The sequence below is a fragment of the Jatropha curcas genome, chromosome 1 (genome assembly GCF_041381405.1).
Source record: "Jatropha curcas cultivar XTBG-Jc1 chromosome 1, XTBG_Jcur_1.0, whole genome shotgun sequence".
Lineage (NCBI taxonomy): Eukaryota > Viridiplantae > Streptophyta > Magnoliopsida > Malpighiales > Euphorbiaceae > Jatropha > Jatropha curcas.
The window spans coordinates 29,914,743-29,933,317 of NC_143151.1; the positions used below are offsets into that span (position 1 = coordinate 29,914,743).

The following is an 18,575-nucleotide window of genomic DNA, read 5'->3' on the forward strand; positions in this document are numbered from 1 at the left end:
TTTTTACAATCAATTAATCATTTTAATTATATGGATGAGTTATCTCTCCTATTTTATGTGTGTTTGTTTATCTGTTATTAGGGGGTGTCTTTGGTGAACCAAACCGAATCAATATAAAAAAAATAGACTAAAATTTGTTCAAATGTAAATCGAACCAAAATCAAATAGTAAATACCAAACTAAATCAAATTGACTTGATTATTTTATTTTTATTTTAGTATCAGGAGAGAAGATTCAAACTTGAATCAAATATCAGGTCGTACGTTTACTTACCATTAAATGATATTTTGATTTGCAAATTGACTTAATTCGATTTGGTACTTGGGTCTTTCAGAACCGTGCTCAATCTTAGACAAGATAGCATAATATAATTAATTGAATTATATTGGAAAAAAGAAGACTTAAATTAAGTAATAACATTTTCTAAAAAGATTGTTTCAGTTTAATGATAATTTATTAGACCCAACTTATTCATTAATCAAATAATAAAAAATTTATTTGCTTGAGTTAAATTAATAATATAAACAATAAGTTGTTTATCTGAATGTACAAATTAAATTTTGATTGAATGGAAAAGCTTATTTTCAAAGCTGATTCAATAAGATATATAATTTATTGCATGACAGGATAAATATATTCCTTTTAATTATAAATTAAGCTCAAACAATCCACCGCTGAGTATTCTTATCACAAATTCTTTAGCCATCAGGTCTTGTAAATTTTCTTCGTTGAAACACAAAATCAATCATGTAGATGCGAAAATGTGCTGATTATTGTCTCTTGTGACAATCTCTCTTCGTATTTTTAGTTTTATTGTAAATTTTTATGTTTTCCGTTAAATAAATTATAGATCTATATATATTCTGACATAGATTTATGTTATTTATATTTTTGTTATTGGTTGTGTTTTTTTTCCATTTTGTATGAAGTTTATGATCTCTCCATTTTATGTGAAGTATTTGTTTTGTTTTTACATTTGTTTGGTTTTATTTGGACATGTGTGCAATTTGTGGAGAATTTTTTAATTACGTAATGATCTTTTGCGGCTTGTTCTTCCACTGAATTTAGCGGTTTAAATCCGTTATAAGTAGAGATGGAAGTAGGCGGGGTACCCGCGAATTTTAAGCTACTCATGCCTGTATCCATTTAAAATTTTATTATCCGTACCCGTTCCAAATCCGTTTAAATATTTACTATCTATATCTGTCCAAAATTTATTTAAAGTACCTTATACGGGAGGGTACCCGTGAATCTTAAACTACTCAAATCCGAATTTATTTATAATATAATTTTTATTAACAATGGATAGGATACCCATTTAATATAGTGGGTAACGGGTTGCAATCGCAAGTACCCAGAGACATATACCCGTACCCTATTTATATCCGTAAACAGTGGTAATTTCACTATCCATACCCGTCCCAAATCCATTTATAACTACTCATATCTTATTTAAACGGATCAGAGCGGGGTGCGTATCTTAAAATACCTACACCGCTTCCGTCCTTAGTCATAAGCAACCAATTCATAGATAATTAGACTATATATAGAAGATTTAGAGAAGTTATTTAACCTGCCACTTTTAAAGATTTATCAATTTTTTTTCAAGTTCACCTTCCTATTTTCATTAGGATTGCTTATTAGATCAGCGAATAATAATTAATTTAGTTATAATAGTTTTTATTCTATATCTGATCTTCAAGAGAGGGGTTATGTCGTCCTGTATTATTTGTATGGATTTGAAATTTTTTAATGAAATCCTAATAAAAATTATTTCCAAACAAAATAAAACAAAAAAACAAACCACCGGTAAGTGTGGATAAAGTGATTTTCTAAGTGCATGGTCGTGAAATTGGCAGAAAAAGAAGAACAATAAGAAATTGAATAAATGTTGGTAAATATGATCAAGATGGCACCTTTGAAAAATTTTGATCCACTAGTCCTATATTTATCCTATATAGTCAAAAGGAAAAGAAAATACCCAAAAATTGAGTTTGTGGATCGGATGGAGAGGGTTGTCTCCATGGATACACAGCCTCACATTGACGTGTAAAATACTAAATCAAATTTGACCTTCACAATTTGATTTGGTAAATATTTTTCCGAAATCATACTCATGAAATTGGCACTGAATCAATTGAAACTTGTAATAATTTCTATTAGTAGAAGATAAAAAGAAAAGAAATATTTGAAAAGAATTTTTGTCCAGTGAGCTACAGCTTGAAGAACTCCTAAAGGACCGGTATATTCAGATTGACCTGTGTCTGTTTGAACAGCTTTAGTTAATCCTGACTCTTTTTATAAGAATCAATACAATATTGACTTTAATAATTTAATAAATAATAAACAGAGAAAAAAATAATGAAGACAATGAGAATATGAGTTATTGCAAGTTTATCTAATGTTATAATACTACCCTTATGATTGTATTAGAACAAGGGCAAGCCGACTTGGCCTTTCCCTGCCACTACCAGTTCCACCAGCAATCTTCAGTTGCCTTTCCGGCGAGCACGTCCACTGTCTCCGGCTAAGCAATTTTCCACAGTGTTGTGTTTTGGGTATTGGAACTAATTCTGATTATTTTTTTGAAAATTAATCAATCTCTAGCAATTTTCTAGCATTTTGTGGCTAGTTAATTTAATTTTGGGTGCATTTCAGTATATCTCACAAGTATTGATTTGATTAGAAGACTCTAAGAAATTAAATTAAATTTTAATTATTGTTATGTAAATTAATTGAGAATTTGATAAATATGGAACATAATAATTATTTTTCTTCTTTTCTACCCACTTGGCTTTGTGGGTATGTATACATGTGGACTTGTCTACTGGCTTTGTACAACTTCACTAATTGTACTTATTACTCTGTTGGGAAATGTTTGACATAACAAGCAAAGATCAGTGTAGCGTTCCTTTCATTCGTTTAAACAACAATAATTATTTTATTGTAATTTATTTTTATTTAAATATTTGTATTGAATTTTAGAGGTATGCATGCCTCAGGATGTAATGGAAATTAAATAATTTTTAATCTCATCCCAAAATATCGGGATATAAAAAATGAGTATTCTATCTTTACTAATTGCGGCCATCCAATCTAACCCTCTTCTTTTTTCTCGGTAGATATAGTAACTTGTTTGGTTCGAATGGAAATTAAATCAGAATAAGCATATATGTGTAATGAATTAAAGTTGACCCGACATCATTTGTTCAATGAATTGAAATAAAATCAACATCTCAAGGATCAACCCAAATTCAAGAGGTGAAAAAAATACATTTGACCAGTAGTATGGTCTAATTTGATTCAAATTGGTCCAAAAAAATTTTTAAAAATAATTTTGTCGAATTTTTTATTAATTTTTAATTAAATATAAAGAAATAATTTATAATTATTCAAAATAAAAATGTAAACACGATCTATCTATATCTACAAAAGCAAGGTAATTTGCCTTATATCGAAGGCAATGTAAGCAGCACAATTTGTAACTTGACATTATTTTTAATTATAAAATAACCGATGTTAAAATTCTAATACAATTCAATTTCTAGATTTTTCCAAAAAAACATGGGCTTTTTCTAAAATTTGGGCCTTTTAAAACTTGGGCTCGCTGATTCTTTAATTTTTGGGCCTCTTTATGTTTAAACCCAAAGTCTTAATATGTTAATTAAATGAAAAATGATAATATATTTTATGGTAATTAATTAATTTTTTTAGTTTTAAATTTATTTATATTTTATTTTTTAAAATTATTTACTAATTTTTTTCTTTTGTAAAATCCAAATTTGAAAATATTTTTTATTTGAGTTCAAAATTTTTTTTAACCTATATTTTCAATTTTATTTAATAAATATATTTAAAAATATTATATACAACGCATTGAACCCTTTATATTGAACCCTCCAATTTATCGAACCCTTTCTTCACCAATTCACCGGTCTTCTCAAAACACTGCTGAAAAGGAACTTGTTCATCACTGAACACAATATTTTCTTTTCTTTTATATTTTCCTTTATTGAGTCAAACATATACAAATTAGAAAGAAAAGAAAAGCAAATTCCACTTTCTTCCAAGCATGTGCATGGTGGAAGCATATAACTATAGGCAATAGGGATGGAGAAGGCAGAGCCAATGCTTTTCTCTTTTAAAGTTTGTGGACTGTCTCCATGGATTCAGAAACTCATAATGACTTGTAAAATGTGCTAAAATTTACAAAAAAAAAAAAAAGTTCGATAATATTTTTGAATTTATTGCTTTTGTTTTTTTTAGAAATGAATTAAATGATCCTCAACTTTGCAATTTTCTAAATTATTTTAGTTAAATATCATGTAATTAATTCTTAAGCATTTTGAATAATATTTTATTTTATTATTTTTTTTGTACATTAATTTTCTTTTATTAAAAAATGAAATATTAAGATTTGGTCCTAATTAACTTTCTTGTCCAGGTCAAGAAACTAACACTTGATCACTTCTGCAAAAGTGCAATTATTTACAATTATGGTTAAGAAGAAATACATGTCAACCATAAAAACATTAATAGGGTTCCTATTGGTTGGGTTGTAATTATGTGATAATGAAAGACAATATTGGCAAAGAGCTTGTGTGGGTAATTAATGGGTTAAAACATTAAGCTTTTTCATTTTTTAAAAAAAAAATTCAATTTCATTGTCCCTTTCCTAAATTGTTTTTATTTTATAAAATCTATAATTCTCTTTTAGTTAGTAGAGGTGCAATCTATCATGATACATACTTTGGTAAATTGATCAAATGTCATTTTTTAGTATTTATAGTCAAATTTCTTTCACTTAATATGGAGAGTGAGAGGTCTCGATTTCTAATCTATTGACTATAAAAATATTCACCAATCGGTAAATTAAGGAAAATATTGCTTTTGTTATATAGCTCGTAACGTTATTTTAGTCTATCAAGATTTTTAATGAATTAAAAATAATAATAGATAAAAGACAAAAACTAGTGCAAACAAATCTCAATATGCACCATCCAATGACCAATTATAGCCTACGACATAATGATGCACTATGCACTGTACAAAATTTCATTTTTTTTTTTTTATCTTTGTTATTTTGTTGTTTTCCTTTCAGAGACATCATAGGAGATATAATCTATAATTTAGACTTAAAAAAAAATTAATAATTTTTAGTTGGCTAGCTTTCTTTAAAATTTTCAAACAACAATTTCAAATTAATCTAATTGATTTATTAAATGACCTTTTTTTTCTTATGCTAATTAGAATTTATAATGTCACACTAAATGTTAAGTGACAATACCCAATTGCCTTACTCAATTCGCATTAGAGGAAGGGGATTAAAATACATGTTAACGCACTGCAATGAGTGTAAAAATAGGTTAAACCCACTATAATTTCAATTATAAAAAAAGAAATATATGATTAATTACTTTTAGATCCAGATTTAACCGTACTAAATAATATATTATTTTCATTAGAAAACTTTAAATTGTATCTTAAATTTCTATGTATATTTTTTTGATTCATAAATAAGCATAAAAAACATTACGAGTTACACAACATGGCAACCTCTTTGAATAATTATCTCTTTGATCAAAATATTAAAATAACTATATATCACATCACTGCAATAAAATAACAAATTAATACAATTTATCTAATCAATTAAGAAGTTGAATTACTCATTAAAATTTATTTTCCTAAAGGAAATTTGAACTTTAACCCATTTGCCACCTTTCAAAAAATTGTGATAGGCAAGTATACTATAAACAACATACCTATACATTGCATTTGTAGACATTAAAGAATTGACACCAAAAGAAGGAAATAATTAAAGGAAAAAAAAAGAAAAAAGAAAGACATATGAAAAGATAAGAAATTGAAGTTCTACAAAAAAACAAAAAAGAGAGAATTTATTCCATACCTATTGCTTAGTCTTTCTCTTAATCTCCTCTTTTTGTTTTGCCAGCATGATTCCACCCTGTGATTTTGATGTTCACTTCATCCAAAATAGTCCAATTTTTATTATAGCCACAAAAGTCCTTGAATTATTCTTATCAGTAGCAGTAGCAGCACGGCACCCCAACCAAATTTGTATTTCCTTCTTTTTTTTTTATTTATATAATCACGAGATGTGATTCCCTTCAACCGTAGAATATGGAGATTTTTTGCTTTTCAATAAATTGTGTTTCTTGAAAATAAATTGTATTCTCACCGTTATAGAAATTGTAATCGCTTACCATCCTAATCACAACTTTGTTGGAGACAAAGACTTATTTATACTGAGTGTATATACAGAATGAATCTCGTAATTCATACAAATAAAAGTATAAGATTTTTTCAGTTAATATCAACCAACTATTAACTAGCTATATGAAAAATCCATATATGTAGTGTAGACAAGTATTTTTCAATAACTAATTTATAGCTCTTTGGGAAGATTTTAACCTAAATACTTATCAAATAAATTTGAAAATTGACATTGTTATCAACAATTGGAAAGTAAGTAACTCATATGAAAATTATTTAAATGTCAATCAATAAATTTCATTTGACTAATTTGGATTTAAGAGAAACTAAAAGAATAATTTCTTAATTAAAATTTTTTAATCATATTTGAATTCAAATATAATAACATTATCGGAATTAAAAGAAAATTATATTGAGGAACATTAAAAGAAAATTATATTGAGGAACATTATAAAGAGAAAGGGAGTTATAAATAAATAGGCTAGCACCTTAAATTTAGGATTGAGCTTCTAATAAGATTCAACAATTATCAAAATTAATCATTTAAGCAGTCCTGCCTCAATAAATTTAGGTTTGAGCTTCTTGAATAGGATTGACAATGTATTGGCGCAAATTATACTAATCTTGTCTCAAAATTCATTCTCATTCTCGCATCTTAATTTCCGCCTCGCCCTACCTCACCCCTCTAATACAAAAAAAAAAAAAAAAAAAGATATAAATAATTAAGTGTATGAGTGATTAGGTGAGCATTTAATTAATTATTCATTAATTTTATGGTTAATCATGGAGATTCCCACTTATTCATATATATAAATCCTAAAATATTTTTCCACAGATTTTGATGCTTCCATAATCACCAAAGTACAATCACTAATGATGTACTAATTAAACCCACGTGTCCACTTAAGTAGTTGCTAATTATACTAATTTGTTAATTATCGGTAGCTTGCAATTAAAATAAATAAATAAATAAAGAATATGGAAGTTGCATTAGATTAGTAATTTAATATAGAAACTAAAGAATTTAAATCCTTAAAAAAGGTGTTATTATTTTTTTAAAAAAAATTTCACGTATAATAAAATATAAATCTAAATAATCTTTAATTATTTTTTTTAAATAATTTGTTAGGAACCTTTTTCTTTTTTTTAATTGTCCAATTTTTTTTCGAATCTCTATATAGCTTTTGCATGATATTAGTCGAATTTCAGATCTTTTAGTGTTGGTTATTTTTTTCTTTTGAGTTTTGTTCTTCTTATTAAAAAAAATGGAACTAATTAAGCAAAGTTTTATTAGGTTTAAACTAATAATTAACCCAATTTGCTTGGGATTCACCATGGCTAATCTCAATTATCAAAATCGAGAATTTGACTGAAGTTTTAAATTCTTTTGAACACATGTCCAAGAATTTTATAGTTTTAATTGTTCTAATTTTTCTTTTTCACATTGAAAAAAAATATATATATATATATAATGTCATGTATTGTTGATAATAAGATAAGATGAGTATCAATTGTTAGGTTGTTATAATATAAGATAAGTATCAATTATACTAAAAAATATTTTGATACAATCATGTTCGGCTTGTCGTTACTCGGATCAAGATCCTTGAGAGCTCTGATTTCAGACCACATCGAAATCAAAATTGGTTAGACCTGTTGGTGTCAGAAAATTTCAATCAAAAGAAAAAAGGAAAGCAGCATGTGAAAATGGCATGAAGGCCTGCAGTGCAGGCACAATGAACGGTTAGATTGGTTTTTGAGTTTCCTTGTTAAGGGGAGGACATAGCTTAGCTGGACTCACATTTCTCAAATGATTTCTTGCAGTAAATTTTCTATTACAGACATTCAGTTCAAAGATTGGCTAATTGCATTATTGTCCCAAAGAAGGGCCAATACCCTAATAAGAAGCTGAAGCATAAAAGACTTGAGTTAAGTCATTATCGATATTTATTGGTTTTTACTTTTTAGTGCTGGAGTGAATTTGTCTCAACAATAATCAAATAAAATACAGTGAATTTTATAGTATTATTATATTTTTCAGAATTATTTTGTTTAATAATATCAAATAAATTCTTTTTTTTTTTTCTATTTGTTGAATTCAATGGATTAGAATAGTATTACATGTTACACGTAATAATATTATAAAATTATTATATATTCTCTTTCTCCCATATCGTAGGTTTAATTTCTCTTTTTACTTGTCTCAAATTATACCTTCTATCTTTTGAAAAAGATAATTTTTCTATTTTATCTTTAATTAGTGTGCATTTTATCAACAAATTTGCTATTATTAATATGAACTAAATCTTAAAATAAATAAAATTATTATTATTGTCACCTATGTTACCAGATTTTATAGTGACTTCATTCTTGAATTAGATTAATATTCATACGAGAGTAAATTAAAAAAAAATAAAAAAATTATGGTTTAATCATATTAATTATATTTTCTTAATCTAAGTGAAAGCAAAGTAGGCATGCCTAAAGTATTATCATGATTGGTTAAATAGAAAACACGAAAGAGACAAACGGGTTGGGAATAAATCACTCTTTCACAAAACCACAGTAATTTTATAAAGGTATCCATATGTATATTTTTTATAATCAATATGAGATTCCAAAGAACCGTGTTAAAATTATTTCTAGAATTTCAACTAATAAAATAATTAATTTTCTTTTTTAAGGAAAAAAAAAAAAAAAAGACTAAGAGACTACATATTTGCAAGTTATTGCAATGTCCCACTTCCCACTTTCAGTATTTTTCCCAAACTAAATAGTTTCCCATGGCCAGCAGTTCCAACCACCAACTTTCTTATCTATCTTTTTTATTTTTTGGATTCTCTAAGTCAACTTCTTCTCTTATATAATGTGATCCATTTCTACTATAAATAGACATTTCATATACCTCTAACTCACTCACTTCAAAACACTCTGCACAAACCAAAACAAGTGCAATTTAACTCTCTCCCTCTCTCATTACTATATTACTATTCTGCTTAAAAATTTCTAATTAAGTAAGCTACAAATGGACAATAATGAAGAAATTCCATCTGCTCCTTCAACACCAGCAACACCAGGAACTCCTGGTGCTCCTCTTTTTGGTGGGTTTAAAGGGACTGAGAGAGCTGGTGGTCTTACTAGAAAATCCATTCTTAATGGTTGCAGATGCTTCAGTATTGAAGAATGGGCTCTTGAAGAAGGCAGATTACCTCCTGTTTCTTGTTCAATACCTCCTCCTCCCGTCTCTCTTGCTAGAAAGGTTTTTCTCTCTCTCTTTTTTTTATTTTATTTTTTATATTTTTTTTACATTTCGACTTGTTGTTTGCAAGCAAGAAAGTTATTTTACATTCGGCTTCTTATTTGGTGTAGGTCGGAGCAGAGTTCATCGGAACACTTATACTGATATTTGCCGGCACGGCGACAGCCATTGTGAATCAAAAAACACAAGGAGCAGAAACACTAGTAGGCCTAGCAGCCTCTAGTGGACTAGCTGTGATGATTGTTATATTATCAACAGGACATATTTCTGGAGCTCATCTTAACCCATCTGTCACCATTGCTTTTGCTGCTCTCAACCATTTTCCATGGAAACATGTACTGATTCACTTAAAGTTTTTCCTTATTATTATGCTAATATAATTTCTTTTTTAATTTTGATTAATTAGGGAGGCTAATGATAATTACAGGTGCCAGTGTATATTGGAGCGCAAGTATTGGCGTCACTGGGAGCAGCATTTGCGTTGAAAGGGATACTTCATCCAATAATGGGTGGAGGAGTTACAGTTCCATCAGGAGGATATGGTCAAGCTTTTGCTTTGGAATTTATTATTAGCTTCAATCTCATGTTTGTTGTTACTGCCGTGGCCACCGACACCAGAGCTGTAAGATTCCTCTCTTCATCTTCATCACCATATATATATGATTATATATTAAAAATAAAATAATGTTTACCTGCATGGTGGGTGGATACACATAATCTACCGTGAAAAACAGCTTCCTATTTCTTTATCCTTTTTCCTTTGATAATGGATCAGTAGCAGACAGAGTGACAGACGAAATTTCCAAGAGACAGGATTGAGGCAAAGACACGCGAGTCAGTGAACATAGTTACTGATGTCGGATGATGAATATCAATCAATCAGTATTCAGTGGATTAAATAATTCATTTTTCTAGAACAAAAAATACTGTGAAGACTGAAGAAGAGTGGAATACTCGCTCAATCCAAACCTGTAATCCTGCGTCTTAAAATATTTTCTTTATTTTAAGGTAGGGTAAGTTCGAAATCAGAAAAGTTCTGAACGAATCTTGATTCCAAAATTTTAAAACCGGAAAGAGCATGAAAATTTATTGAAATTGGTTGATTCCAATTATTTAAAAAAACCTTAAAAATAAGAGTCACAGCTCACAAGGGGAATAGGAACCTCTTGTCCCTTGTCGCTTCTTCTTTCTAATCTTGCAAACTAACCCCAAACTTCTTGTCTTGCAAAGTTATTCTCTCTCTCTCCCATACATTTACCATCAATAAAGACATTGTTTCTCTTCTAGATAACTAGATTCTAAGGGGGGGCACATGCCTCCGTTTCCTACTCCTTCCATTGATTGACAAATGTATTTGGTCGGATTTCTTCTTTTTCCAACTTTTACTATTACCTTTTTCCTTTCCAAGTTCAAGAACAAAAAACATCAAGAACATAAAATAAAAACTATTTTTGCGTTCGCATACAAGCAATGGATGCAATCTAGAGCGACTACATATCATACAATTTAAATATAATAATATAAAATCGCCAAACCTGGTTGGCAATTGACTTAAAAAAACCATGTATAAGTGGCAACTGACTAAGATTATGAACATTGCAGGTGGGGGAATTGGCAGGAATTGCAGTAGGAGCCACTGTCATGCTCAACATACTCATTGCCGGGTATGTCGATGAGTACCCTTTCCTTCCTTTTATAGATAAACATATTCAATACCTAGAAATGGTGATTTTTACCGTTGAGACATCAACAGATACCAGTATACCAATACTACTAGAACTGAACTGAATGTCGTTGGTTAAATGGTGCAGGCCGGCAACAGGTGCATCAATGAACCCTGTGAGAACATTAGGGCCAGCGATAGCTGCAAACAATTACAAAGCCATATGGATCTACCTCACAGCGCCGATACTTGGAGCACTGTGTGGAGCAGGAACTTACTCTGCTGTCAAACTGCCAGAGGAAGATGGCAATGCTCGTCAAAAGCCTTTAGCAGCCACCGCGAGCTTCAGAAGGTGATTATTGATGAACTCTATAAGAGTAAAATCCAAACTGTGTCAGATAAAAAGTGCAAATGATTCTACTTGAGAAAAATGAGGTCGAAGTACTACTAAATATTGAGTTATGGTAGTAGGTATATATACATTCAAGAGAGAGAGATAAAACATGAATGGGTAGAAATCTATAACTCTATCATATAAGAAGAGCACCGTTTGTACCTTTATATATATATATATATATATATATATTGCAATTCTGTAACTAGTAGTTCCAAGAAAGGCCATCTCAGTGCTCCAAGAACAGTTAATTTCTTCCTCCTATTCTTGTCTTTCCCTTTCTAGTTTCTACTGATCCCATTGACTATATAAAATATTGCAACCTAAACTCCCTCCATCATTTTTCCTAAAACTACACATACGTGCAAAATGGGATCTCCAGCAACAACTTGTTTTAATAAGGGTTGTCACTCTGCTTTACTGGCCTATCGAGCGTATTACATACATTCAAAAAAAAGAAAAATTAATATAGTCTAATATGTTTGTTTTCAGTATCAACATTTTTTTTAAAATGGAGCTTCTGCCCCACACACGACAATCATTATTTCTTGCAAACAACTAGAAAAACCTTTATTCATTAAGGTTATCAACCATTCTGATTTGCTACCAAGGTACATTTATATATTTGAATTCACAGCTCATCGAGATGAGTATTTTCAGAGAGTACAAAAACGAGGGAGCCAACAGCGATAAACACTGCAGTAAAACAGAAACAGAATGAATAATGAGTCAACATCCGTACTTTCAGTGGCAGTAAGTTCAAATTTTTATGGGTTACAATTGCTTCAATTAATCCATGGGCTACTCTAACAGATTCTGATTGCTCCAACTTGACTAGTTTTTTAGTCTATCAAAACTTGGAAGTATGGACCGGATAATAAGTTTGAATTTTGGGAAAGCTGCCTATTAGAAATCCCGATTGTTCAGACTCACGTATATTTCTTCATTCAGCTGATGGGCTCTCGATTTAGTAACACATTCCTTTATCCCACAAAATTCCTTGCCGTAAATATAGATAAAAATAAGATTTCAGATGGTATATAAACTGATTTCTTCAGTCATTTCAGTGTTTTCAGAAATCTCTCAATAGACATTTGAGCCCCAAACAACTTCATAAATAAATCATCTAATTATGATTTGTCCAGAAGAAATTAACAAAATCATCATATCCATCAAAATTCCATGAGGAGACAAAAACTTGGGAACTCAGGAATACCGGCCAAAAAACAAAATTTCAAACTCAGAAGGAAATTCTCTTCTCTTTTTTTTTTTTTTGGGTAACTAAAATTAAAAAGCCAGTAAAGTATCAGCACATGATTTAGTGTATGTTCAAATCAATTCATGCACTGGATTTCTGGGCTCAACCAGTGGAGGATATTCTTAAGCTGCACACACTTTCAGACACCACATAAGGCATACGCTTTCTGTGTAGCGCCATTTCTTTGCCACCAAAGTTTTCCTTTTTGACTATCTAATATTGAAACACAGCTTCAAAGCTACCTCATAGAGAACAGAATTAACTTCAAAACTCTAAGTTTTACATTTCATTGAAAATGTAATAATAAGTGCTGGTTTAACCAACCATAATGCATCAAGAACCGACGTCAATTTCTCACTTTGCTGTTTAGGAGCACTAACAAGAACTTGGTGCAGATTCCAGAATTAATGCATAAGCTGAAACTTTCTTAGTCAATGGACCTTATAGACTTAAATTTATTGTGTCCATGAAAATAATTTGTATGTTTAATATTATAATTCATCAACTACAACCAGTTATAGTTTCAATTACTGTAACAAGCTACATTTATATCTATTGAACTATTCATTCTTGTAATCTTAGTGATGATTGGAGTGACAACCTTGGAATTAATTATCTCTCTCTCTATTTAGTAAAAATGGGTTTTATAAATGGTTCTTAAAAGATCATTTTAACTCCAAAATTAAAGCTAAGCAATTTAAAAGGACAATGGTACTCAACTCAAGTGATAAAAAGAAAAATTCCAGTGACAATCAATACAATCTGTAATCTCATAAAATTTTTACATAAGTTTGGATATATTATAAGATCAAAGAATCCTAAAACAAAAATAGTGTTCCAAAAAATAAAAGAAACTAACCTTTGTCTACTGCTTTTGCGGTCTCTACGAGACACACACAATTTCATTTCTCTTCCTTCACTTTCTCGTCAACCTAACAAGAAGAGAACTTTTTCCACTAGAACCTCAAGTTAACTCCACAAATACCCAATCTGCTCCCTAAACATCAAACCCCACAAAGCTAATCCCCTCAAACGGGCAAAACACGTCGGGTCAGTCCCGGAATCGAGTCGGATCCATCCTTACTTTTACCTACCCACAGTGCTAATGCAGCTATGAGGACACCCAGTAGATCGGCAGCTGCATCCTTGGCGGAGGCGCCGGCGGAGGGGAAGAGGCCAAGGTGGTCGGCGGCCTCCTTGGCGGCGCCAGCTGAAAGGGAGATAATAGATCCTATTAATACCGAGTGGCGACGGAGAAAGGGGTAGCGGGTAAGAGAGGCTAATTTGGAGAAGAAGAAAGTAAGAAAGAGACAAAAAATAAGGTGATAGAGCTTGTCAGGGGCTAGCCATGGATCTTCATCTTCATTGTCGTTTAACATTATGGGTTTAGGAGTCAAGGCCTTGAGTCTTCGATTGTTTTCATTTTTCTCCTTCAGGAGAAACAGGAAAAAAGGCGGATCTGTTCTGTGTCATTCGCGTGTGAGGGAAGAGGAGGGAAAAGTTTCCCTCTAATACAATGCCTGCTAATTACTAATTTTTATTTTCACAATATTGTTTCAGCCTACCCATAAATTCACGGTGTACTTTATGCAAAAAATCTAGCACTCTAATTTTTAGTTTAACATATTAAATACTTTATTTTATAAAACTATATTCATTCAATACTTAATTTGTAAAAATTATTATATTAAATATCAAACTACATATATTGTTTCAAAGATTAAACTAACTACAAATGAAGTGAAATGAACATTTCACATATGAACACGGTAAACACCAAAAAGCATGTTATTGTTAATGTAAAGAAGGATATAATGTCATTAAGAATCATACATTCAGGAGCATAATAGTCTGTCAGCAGAATTTAAGATACTATAAGATTTTTTTTGTTAAAGTATGATGATAAATTATTCATTTCGCCATATTGTTCCTGTTCCTTCTGCTTTGATTTATGATGTATTTGCTTCTTATTTGAGTTAATGAATTTCAAGCATTTCAATATATATATCACCTCAACATCCTATCAAATGACAAAAAAAAAATACTCAATTTGCTGCTAAAAAGAATAAAATAATAATTTTAACATTATTATTATTATTAAAAGAATATTCTTTATCTTTAATAATAATAATATATTATCAATTAAAAATAACAAAAAATTTATTATTTTACTTTTCTTTATTATAAAAAATTGTACCTTATGTTCATTTGACGCAAAGTGGAGCCTTATTCCTACTTCATGAGGAAATTGAGCCTTATCTCATTTTACAATTTCTTTTTTCTTTACATTTTTCCTAATAATAATTTAAAAAAAAAGATAGAGCAAAATGAAGGAAACACAAGATACAAACTAGGTTAGGATCGAAGTTTAGCTAAGATGAGCTTGGTGTTGATTTAGGCGCATTTTTTTTTTCTTTCGCATTACTAAATATTACTCCCTCCATCTCATTTTGTTTGCATGATTTGACAAAATACGCATATTAAGAATTTAGTCAATAAAAATTATTTTATCATTTTTTACCTTTAACTCATTGAAGATATTAATAAAAGTCTCTTATTTAATGAAGGATCATAAAGATTATTATGAAAAAAATAATTATTTATATGTCTAAATTTAGAAACTTTCCAAATATTTTGGGACATCCAAAAAAGGAATAACAAGCAAATAAAATGGGACGGAGGGAGTACTTATATTAATTTTGGGAAATATATATAAAGCCCTTATATGTCATCAACTCATGAGCTTGGTGGTTTGAAACGGAATTTAAAAAACCTCCTAAGAACTGTATCTGATCCCAGCACTGTCACACTTAGATTGTATATTCAAAAATGTAGAACACAATACACAATTTTCTTTAATATGAAACTATAGTTATATGGCGATATACAGGAAAGAGGTCTATAGTATCCAACTTTCAATAAGTATTTACAAAAAAGAAAAAGAGAAGACAAGATGCTACTGCTACCCACAATTAGCAACCAGAAAGCAATATTGCGTACCGTTTCACTTCCATGTATAATAAAATTCTTGCTCAGCAAATGATTCCATACTTTTGAAGGTCAATAAATCATTCATAGCTATGCCAACACCACCACTGCACCACTTAACTGGTATCTTTTCATTTACTTTTGAAGGTCAATAACCCAATCATAGCTAGACCAGCACCACTACACCAATTATGTCTAGAACAGATAGCTTTCGAGCCTAATCTCGAATTTTATCAGCTCCAGTACATAGATCACTCATTTTCCAAAAAAAAAAAAAAAAAGAATTTGAACCTATTTCTTTGAAGGCACTCGTCTGCAACTGATGCTTCTCTTCCTGGATGCGCTTCATGGTAGTACAGGTAGTTGTACACTCTTGAAGGAAAAATAGCTGACACGACCATCGTCTACATGACAATACTTCAGAGGGACTTCGCCACATTGTCTCTCAAAGGCTTCAATTTTTGCTTTGGAGGGTGGACTTCCCCTATAGATAAGATAAGATATAAATAATAGAAAAGGGTTGATAATAAAAAAGAAATAATCCAAAATACATGCAATAATTTGGAACAGTTAACTGCACTTTGAGTTATTTGCCAGCATTCAATATAAGTTTGTACGATTCACCATTGCTAATGCATTGATCAAAAACTAGAAATACAATCCACTAATTTACAAACTAATATGTGCCTGCATAATGTTTGAACTAAACAATGCATCACACTGCTCAAGGTAAAAAGTCCTTTTCTTTCCTTTCTTTTTTGGAAATTCCAGAGTGTTGTTCAATTGAAAAAGAAGTTCGAGAAAAGAGTTAAGTAAAAAAGAAATTCCATGAACAAACCACTCATAAAGAACTCAGTATTTACTAATCAAAAGGCTAAAAAAAAAAATAAATAAATAAATTGCATAATTATAAGATTTAAAATTTAAATTTCCTCAAAATGTCTCTAAAATACGGAGGACAAAAAATTGCAACAATTAAGTAACATAAAACACGATATTCAACTTATTAGGATTAACCAACATAACTACCTAATTAAGTAGAGAATAAAAGCTGGATCACCAGGTGAAGACTTTCTAAACTTGCTATTTGGAAGATAAACATCAAAATTTGGATTCAACTCGTCAACCTGCAATTTACTTAGCCTTTTAACAATAAGAGCTGTGTCCTTCAATTCAGTATCTTCTATCAACCCATTGTTTTCTGGGGTGCCTTGAAAAGAATCAGATTTACAGCTACTCTTAACACCCTTCATAGACCAAGGAACACCATGACGCCCAACAATGTAACCAAGAGATTTGAGATGCCTATAGACCTCAAAAAGCTCCCAACAACACCCACTGTTCTCATCTACTGTTTTTCCATATAAATCTTTTAGAGAAAGGCATTCATCCTTATCATCGTTATCATCCATCACAAGCAATGCTCCCAGTTCAGCGAGAAACCTAAAGCAAATTTGGCTTTATGACATTAAAAAACATTAAAACATCAAAAATTCCTAAAGAAAGATTTTCTTTGTCACTAGCCTCCGCGGCTGAGTTTACAAGCTCAGACCTAGTTAGAAACTAAATAAACCAAATAAAAGAAAATATAAAAATCAGAAAGAACCATTTTCTTTCATTCCATACATGAAAACATGAAATTCTAAATAAACACCACGTACAATGTCTCCTCAATTGAGCAGTAAGTCTTGCCACTGCGAACAATTCCAGTTGTTGTCCACAATTTGCCCTTCTTTTCCACCACTTCAGCCATACCCATTTCATAATCCCACTTAGCCTTGGAAATATCACTCCTAAAATATAGCAAAAATGCAATTTCTATCACACCCCGAAGAAAACCCCACTGAAAAGAACAACTTAGAATCAAGAAATTAAAGGGAAAATAAATTTCTCGGATTGATGTTATTTTACCTAAATTGCAACTTGGGTAAAGAACCAGGTGTGTAGTAGACCTCTTCATCTTTCAAGTTGGCCTCAGTATCGCTCCCCTCCTCTGAAGAAGTTTCCCAATCCACAACCTCCATTGCTTGATTCAAAGAAAAGCTTGCTAAACAATAGTTGGCAGTGTCCGTTGACAGAAAGAGAAGAGAGAGACGCAAACAGAAAGAGAGAGAGAGAGAGGTTACTAAGGGAGATAGTTAGATAAACCTTACAAGTCACAAAATCTTTAATTAGATTTTAAAAAATAAAAAATCGATTTATTCTTTTTTTTTTTTTACGCAAGTTTTTGATAGACTTGAAAAACCTATAAATTTCATTTATTTCATTTTTATCATATTAGAACACGAATTATAGAAGTTTATTAAAATTAATTCAGAAAATAAATTATTGCAATAATTTTCGGCGAATTGTTAGCATATACTATCACAGCAATCTCCACAGTAATTCAAACTACGAAGCCAAACATGCTCAATTTGTCATCAGCATGGTAAATCATTAATCCTCTCGTTCATTTTGCATAATTGTTCTTTTTGATTAATGTTTTTTAAAAAAAAAACTTATTATTGATTTATATAGTACTTTTTTTTTCTTATTTATGGTTGCAAAATAGAAAAATAGGTTTCTACAACAAATAAAAAACATATCTTTTACTTATTTTAATATTCAAAAAACAGTAATAATAACAAAAAAAAATGTAGCATTTTAATTTTCTTGAATAATTGTAATACAATCACAAAAACAGAGTGAAAAGCCAAAAATGAAAATGAAACCATGGTCTCCTTTGTTGGTACTTACAATAACAACAACAAAGCATTCATTTCTAACTAGTTGAGAT

The 18,575-nt window shown here is 30.3% G+C and overlaps 3 protein-coding genes across 3 annotated transcripts; 1 reads left to right on the forward strand and 2 right to left on the reverse strand.

Moving 5' to 3' along the window:
- The first annotated feature begins 9,131 nt into the window (after positions 1-9,131).
- NIP6;1 (NOD26-like intrinsic protein 6;1) lies at positions 9,132-11,758 on the forward strand. Its single transcript, XM_012212129.4, has 5 exons — positions 9,132-9,496; positions 9,607-9,831; positions 9,924-10,118; positions 11,099-11,160; positions 11,308-11,758. Exons 1-5 carry the CDS (start codon positions 9,263-9,265, stop codon positions 11,513-11,515), a joined length of 924 nt encoding a protein of 307 aa, XP_012067519.1. The 5' UTR covers positions 9,132-9,262; the 3' UTR covers positions 11,516-11,758.
- A 1,781-nt stretch (positions 11,759-13,539) lies between these two features.
- Positions 13,540-14,345, reverse strand: LOC105630326 (uncharacterized). Its single transcript, XM_020677867.3, has one exon. The coding sequence runs from the start codon at positions 14,188-14,190 to the stop codon at positions 13,840-13,842; it is 351 nt and encodes a 116-aa protein (XP_020533526.1). The 5' UTR covers positions 14,191-14,345; the 3' UTR covers positions 13,540-13,839.
- Positions 14,346-15,643: 1,298 nt separating this feature from the next.
- LOC105630328 (tRNA-splicing endonuclease subunit) lies at positions 15,644-17,952 on the reverse strand. The gene is made up of 4 exons (XM_012212130.4): positions 17,711-17,952; positions 17,461-17,592; positions 16,829-17,242; positions 15,644-16,283 (listed from the first exon to the last, which is right to left on the reverse strand). The coding sequence occupies exons 1-4, from the start codon at positions 17,821-17,823 to the stop codon at positions 16,145-16,147; spliced, it is 798 nt and encodes a 265-aa protein (XP_012067520.1). The 5' UTR covers positions 17,824-17,952; the 3' UTR covers positions 15,644-16,144.
- Positions 17,953-18,575: the final 623 nt, after the last annotated feature.

Coding starts and splice junctions, on each gene's coding strand:
- LOC105630326 (XM_020677867.3), bottom strand. CDS start 14,190: ATGTTAAACGACAATGAAGATGAAGATCCATGGCTAGCCCCTGACAAG.
- LOC105630328 (XM_012212130.4), bottom strand. CDS start 17,823: ATGGAGGTTGTGGATTGGGAAACTTCTTCAGAGGAGGGGAGCGATACT. Junction 17,243..17,460: donor TGCTCAATTGAGGAGACATT/GTACGTGGTGTT, acceptor AATTTGCTTTAG/GTTTCTCGCTGAACTGGGAG. Junction 16,284..16,828: donor TTTATTCTCTACTTAATTAG/GTAGTTATGTTG, acceptor TCTTATCTATAG/GGGAAGTCCACCCTCCAAAG.